The sequence below is a fragment of the Chaetura pelagica genome, unplaced genomic scaffold, assembly GCF_000747805.2.
Source record: "Chaetura pelagica isolate M959 unplaced genomic scaffold, ChaPel_1.0 scaffold91, whole genome shotgun sequence".
Classification (NCBI taxonomy): Eukaryota; Metazoa; Chordata; class Aves; order Apodiformes; family Apodidae; genus Chaetura; species Chaetura pelagica.
The window spans coordinates 724,276-730,899 of NW_009952042.1; the positions used below are offsets into that span (position 1 = coordinate 724,276).

General features: G+C 50.7%; 1 protein-coding gene across 1 annotated transcript in view; it reads right to left on the reverse strand.

Moving 5' to 3' along the window:
- Positions 1-6,624, reverse strand: part of DCC (DCC netrin 1 receptor) — a gene marked incomplete at its 5' end in the record, with an annotated part of 160,854 nt that overhangs the window by 17,153 nt on the left and 137,077 nt on the right. The window contains 2 exons of the mRNA XM_010002791.1: positions 1,785-1,901; positions 3,031-3,257. Of these exons, the coding sequence (XP_010001093.1) occupies positions 1,785-1,901; positions 3,031-3,257 (344 nt within the window). The remainder of the gene's footprint in view (positions 1-1,784; positions 1,902-3,030; positions 3,258-6,624) is intronic.

The window sequence follows — 6,624 nt, forward strand, 5'->3', positions numbered from 1 at the left end:
GTTGTGAGGTCAGGGTGGTTACAAGATGTCCCAGGACACAGCCCTGGGGTGTAAGAGCTTCCAGGGATGGGGCAGCCACAGCTTCCCTGGGCAACCTGGGCCAGGCTCTCACCACCCTCACACCAAAGAATTTCCTCCTCATGTCTCACCTAAATCTCCCCTCTTCCAGTTTTAATCCATTCCTCCTCATCCCATCCCTCCCTGCCCTTGTCCCAAGTCCCTCCCCAGCTTTCCTGGAGCCCCTTCAGGCACTGGAAGCTGCTCTAAGGTCTCCCTGGAGCCTTCTCTTCTCCAGGCTGAACACCCCAACTCTCCCAGCCTGGCTCCAGAGCAGAGCTGCTCCAGCCCTCCCAGCATCTCTGTGACCTCCTCTGGACTCTCTCCAGCAGCTCCATGTCCTTCTTGTGTTGGAGGCTCCAGAACTGGACACAGTTCTCCAGGTGGAGAGCTGAGTAAAGGGGGACAATCCCTTCCTTTGGCATTCTGGCCACACTGCTGGGGATGCAACCCAGGACAGAGTTGATTTCTGGGCTGCAAGTTCCTTCTATTTGATTTGTGTTAATATGTCATTTGTGATGGGCCCTCCCACCAAGAGGCACTTCTGTTTCACCACCAGAGCTGGCCAGAAATGCTGGGCTGAAACAAATCCCTGGCAGGACACCCATGTTGGGCTGAACTCTGACATTTTATACATCCCTATGGATTTTTTACTGGATCCATTTTGTGAGGGCAAAGGTAGAACTTCCAGCTAAAAACTGAGCTGCCAAGAGATGGATCACAGGGCTGCTCAGAGGAAAGGTGAAGACCCAAAGCTTCATCCTCCACCGGGACCCTGCTCGGTGCCAAACCCTGCAGGCTCTCACTTAGCCCTTTCCTTTCCTCTGATGTGAAACAAGGTCATTTCAGACACTTCAAATCAGTTCTGCAGGATGGCAGAACCTCTCTCATGCTCTCCAGCCTTCCTGTCTTTCTCCTGTAATTTGAAAGAGATTCTCTTCATCTCTGGAATGTGTTGAGGGACAAACGCTCTGTGGTCACTGAAGTTTAACACCTCTGAAAAATGATCTTTGCTCCTCATTTATTTGGCTCTATAATAGAGGTTTTGACAATGGTTTATGGTGAGAGGACAAGGGGGAATGGATTAAAACTGGAAGAGGGGAAATTTAGATGAGATATTAGGAAGAAATTCTTTGGTGTGAGGGTGGTGAGAGCCTGGCCCAGGTTGCCCAGAGACGCTGTGGCTGCCCCATCCCTGGCAGTGTTGAAGGGCAGGTTGGATGGGGCTTGGAGCAGCCTGGGCTGGTGGGAGGTGTCCCTGCCCATGCAGGGGGGTTGGACTAGATGATTTTAAGGTCCTTTCCAACCCAAACCAGTCTGTGATTCTAGAAAATAACAATAAGAAGGATACCACCTACATCTCTGTGTTGGGAAACCTCCTCCTCTGGGAGCTTCAACTCTTAACCCTGTTTCTAAAGTGTTATAATAAGGAGACAGAGGGATTGATCCATCACTATCCACCTGGCAAAACCAGAATCAATGACCTTATAAGGCTGTCCAGCAGAGGCATCATGTCTGAACTGCCTCCCCAACTGGTCCCCTGGTGTGCTGGGAAGCCCTGGTGACTTCCCAGGTCTTGATCTGAGGTGGAGGAATTAAATCACTAACATGCTTTGTTTTCATGAGGTGTGACTGGGTCATGTTTGAGAGGTGGTTTGAGGGCCTCAGGTGAGCAAGCAGGGCTCGTGGGGTGCAGAAGGAGGGTGGGGGAAGGTCCTGCTACTCACGAGGGTTGTTGGGTTGGGTCTCCATGGGGATCATGAGCTTGGCCCGGGTGGCTCTGCGGGCAGCCAGCGAGCGCTCCAGCGTGGACATGCTGCTCCCAACCTCTTCTGTCTCAGGGCCTGGAGGCAAAACACAGCACAATCCCTCAGCTGCAAATGCTGCACAGGAGTGGTTTTCCTTCACCCTGTCTCTAGCAGAAAGATCAAGAGGGTTGGTGAGGGTTCAGCTGGTTTAGCTGCTCGTTAACCATCGTCACTAGCGAAGAGCAGCACTGGACTATTTGGGCTGCAGCTTGTGAACAAAGTGACTGTTGGCATTTTTCTGGAAGAGAACTAAGGTTTCTTATCCCCTCTTCCTTTGCCCCTGAAATGATCTTGAAATTATCTTTGGCTTCACAAAAAGGTGACCTTTGTCTTCTAACTTCCCCGTTGGAAACGGATTCGAAAACCCGAGTCTCCAGACCAGAGAAAAGCAGCACAAATTCAGCTGCCTCCCCAAACAAATGGTTCTTGGAAACACAGCTGAAGGATGAGAACAACCTTCCCTGTGAGAAGCCAGGGATGTCCTGGTTGTTCAGGCTGCAGACCTGGAAACTCACGGTGGTAACTCTGCTTCTTCATTTTTCTACAGAAACCAGGAGAAGATAAAGAGCAAAGACCTGGATCTTTCCCTTACTGGTGTCCCAACCAGTTCAAAACTGTCTCAGCAGCTACACAGATTTCTCTAGCTATTTCCAGGTAAGATACTCTGGTTAAGTATTGAAGTATGGATGTTCTAGTCACACCTGAAGTATTGCAATATTTTAGAGAATGCACTTGTCAGGAAGAACATGTGCTTGGGACTGGATGTTCAGTGAAGTGAGTGGCAGGGAAATAAAAGCTCCATTTCCCTCTCTTCACCCCTTGTTCCACACAAACCTTCTATGTCCTTCAGTTCCCATTTTCATAAGCTATGGATTAAATCAGTTTCATACAGTCCTGTGGGTAAGTTTCATAAGACCCACTCAAACTCTTCACCAAGCAAACATGCAGTCTTTAAAAAAGAAGCAAAAAAATCAAGATTTGCATGAAAAGACTATTTTTTCCCCCCCAAAAATACCCCTCTTCTCTGAATTGGAGGACTGAGAAGTCTTCTACCCATGGGCTGATTGGGAGAGGGAAAAGCCAGGATTCCTGAGCTGCCTGTTAGGGAATGAGAAGCAAACTAAACTCATTGTGATGGTCCTTCCAGCTCTCCTGGAGCCCTCACCTGGTTGTGGGGTGCTCTTGTTGCCCAGTTGTGTTTCTGACTGGCTGTGGCTCACGGGGGTGATGTCCTGGCAGCTCTGCATTGGGGAGTCCCTTCCTGCAGGGTCTGAGCCTGCTGGTTTCTCAATGTTCTTCATCTCCATCTCCTCGTGGTGGATCCACAGATCTGGAGGCCTCAGGTCCTTCTGGCTGCCTTTCCTTTTGGCAGCACTGTGGGTTGCACGTTTCCTGGAGGGACAGAAGTGTCACGTGAGAACCTTTTTCCCTGTCATAAAACCCTAAAAGGTGGTGCCTCCTCATGAGTGTCTTTCTGAGGAGCCCCTCTGAGTGTGGCCTTCAAAGGACAGCTCTTATCTTGGTGTGCTCCTTGGGGTTTGCTCCAGGGGATGGGCCTGAGGCTCAGCAGGGTGGGACACTTTTGGCACCAGTTGATGTAGAAACTGGGGAGGAACCCACTTCTGGAAAAGGAGGGAAGTGGCCCAGTTTCATTTCAGGAAGAGCAGCACTTGTGGAGCCTCTTAAACCACTGAAAACTGCTCAAGCCACTTCTGCTGAGCTACACACACCTTCCACCTTCCAGAACTGCCTGCACCATCTGGAGCATTCCTTCAATAGACACCAAATTGGTATTTTTATGACCAAAAAAAGCCCCATCTCATCCCCAGAAGCCAAGGGCAACACCACCCCCTCCAGCAGAAACATCCCACTCCTCAAACTGCCACCCTAAAAGCCAGACATTATTTAGGTTCCTTGACTGGTCAGAACCCCAAAAGCTCCTCAAAGGTTGAAAGATTCATTTTAAAATGTGTTCTGGAGTGTTTAGCAGTGGATTTGAGGGGGGCTGGACAGAGATTTAGATTGATACCCCAAAAGGAAGAAGAACCTTGGTGTGTGGTTGCAATGACTTGCTTTGTTTAGTCTTTTATCTTCTAATTACTCAACCTTAGGCATTTAAAATGAGATTATTTCAAAGAACACGACTTAAAAACAAGCATGGAACAAAGGCAGGTCTTGAATATCTCCCTGCACAGCCCATCCTGATTAACACCTCCAAGAATCTTCCCTTCAAAGCTTCATGTATGAAGCTAAAAAGCCAAGTTGTTCTTCCTGTCACCTCCCCCAAAACCAAAACAAAAAAGGCCATCATTTTGGTTCTAAACAAAGAATGACTTTCTTCCCTTTGGGAGCCAGCAGCTTTTTTGGTCACTTGGAAAAGGATTCATGTCTCCAGGCTTGGAGCCAGGCAAGAGGAACTTCAGCCCCCCAAAATCAGTTGATACCCAACTCAAAAGAGGGGGTTAGAATGAAGGTGCCACTGGGTTCCCTACAGAACTGCAAGGGTTTCCTTTAAAGATACATCATCCAGTGACCCAGCTTGGTTGGCACTGCTGTTGGTTTTATTTCTCACAAACGATGGATGTTCTGACAGCCCTTGAGTTGCAAATTGCAGCCCAGCTAGGAGTGCATCAGGAAAGGTCAGCAACACCCAAAGAAAAGAAACCCCTCCCCTGGGATGTGTTTTGTTGGTTCAGTGCAGAACTAGAGGTGCAGCTTCTGGATAAAAGGCATCACCCCCCTCCTTTCAGGGCTTGGTGGGATCTTTGCTGCACCAGACAAGCACATCCTACCCATGAGAAGGTGGTCATAAAAGCACCACCATCAGCTTCCAGCCTCAGCTGAAGGGATGGAAAGTGAAGCTCTGGGAATTCCTATAGAGATGGACAGTGGGATTCAAATGGAATCCATGACCCCTCTTTAGAACTGGAGCAGGGATTGGGAAGACAAGGGGTTTGGACCTGAGAAGTGGCTCTGGGATGGCAGCATCTCTGCTGTTCAATCCTTGGACAACATGAGATGCATCCAGCTTGCACACCAGAGGGAGAGCTCCTGTTGTCCTAAGGATGGACAGAAAACCAGCTCAGCTCCACCCTTCCACCAGAGCTCATGCTCATGCAGGGTTGGACAATGACAGCAGGATGACTTCCAAAATAAATCAAGTCTTTCTTGGTGCCACTTTCAATAGTTTCCAGCAAAACATGTGGCTCCAGCACATCCAGACAGCTCCTAACAACCCACATGGGATGATTTTCCACCCCCCCCAGGGTGAGATGACTCTTCATTGCCTCCTCACCTGCCCTCACTGCAGCCACATTACCCCAAATAAAACACCTGAGGATATAACTCAGCCTAGTTTGAACTGGAAGGGACCTTCAAGAACATCCAGTCCCACCCCCCTGCATGGGCAGGGACACCTCCCACCAGCCCAGGCTGCTCCAAGCCCCATCCAACCTGCCCTTCAACAGGGATGGGGCAGCCACAGCTTCCCTGGGCAACCTGTTCCAGGCTCTCACCACCCTCACAGTGAAGAATTTCCCTCTCATGTCTCACCTAAACCTTCCTCCTTCCAGTTTTAATCCATCCCCCCTTATCCTCCCACTCCCTGCCCTTGTCCCAGGTCCCTCCCCAGCTTTCCTGGAGCCCTAAATCTTCACTCACATATTTCTCCCCTGGTTTTCACAGGTGTCAAGTTGTCCCAGGGTTTCTACAGTTGGTAGTTTATTCTTCCTTAGGTGGCAGAAAATACCACCTGAGCCACCTAGGTCAGAGCCAGCTTGATGGGTAGAATATGTTTTATTGTGCTTTTCTCAGCCAAGTTTTAATTAACTAAAGAAATATGACTTTCCAGCCCCTGAAGGCTCATAGGAGATGGTTCCACCACCTGCAAGTTTTTGCTCTGGGGAAGGGCACATGGACCCTTGGCCCTTCCTCTCAGTGCAGCCCTTTCCTTCCCTAGCTCAGCAGGGATTTGAAACTCAGAACCAGCTGCCAACAAAAGCCTGAACCCAAACTCTTTGTGTTCTTCTCTCTGGGCAGCTGAGGACCCAAGTCATTCCCCCCACCAACCTCTGGCAAGCTTGTTCAATGCCAATTTAGGGTTTGAATTTGCAATGTTTTGGAGAGATCATGAAATCACAGAATTGGTTTGGTTGGAAAAGAGCTTTAAGATGATCCAGCCCAACCAGTGATCCTGCCCAGGCCAGCCCTGCCCCATGTCCCTCAGCACCACATCTACACTTGGAACCCCCTCCAGGGATGGGGACTCCAGCCCTGCCCTGGGCAGCCTGGGCCAGGGCCTGACAACCCTGGCCAGCAAGAAATGCTGCCCAACATCCCATCTACCTTGGGCATCACAGGGAGGAGGAGGCTCCTGCCCTGCCCACTGCCCTCATTGCCTCCCTTCCCTGAGGTCCCAGTTCCCAGGACACAGGGCAGGAGCTGCTGCCTGAGCCCCACAGGGCTGAGCTGACCCTGCCCCACCTCTCCCAGCCACACAGCCTGGCACAGCCCTGCCTGGCACAGGTTGGAACAGCTTGGAACAGCCTGGCATGGCCCTGCCTGGCACAGGTTGGCACAGCTCTGCCTGGCACAGCTTGGGACAGCTTGGAACAGCCTGGCACAGCTTGGCACAGCTTGGAACAGACTGGCATGGCCCTGCCTGTCACAGCTTGGCCACGCCTGGCACAGCTTGGCCATGCCTGGCACAGCTTGGCACAGCTTGGAACAGCCTGGCATGGCCCTGCCTGGCACAGCTTGG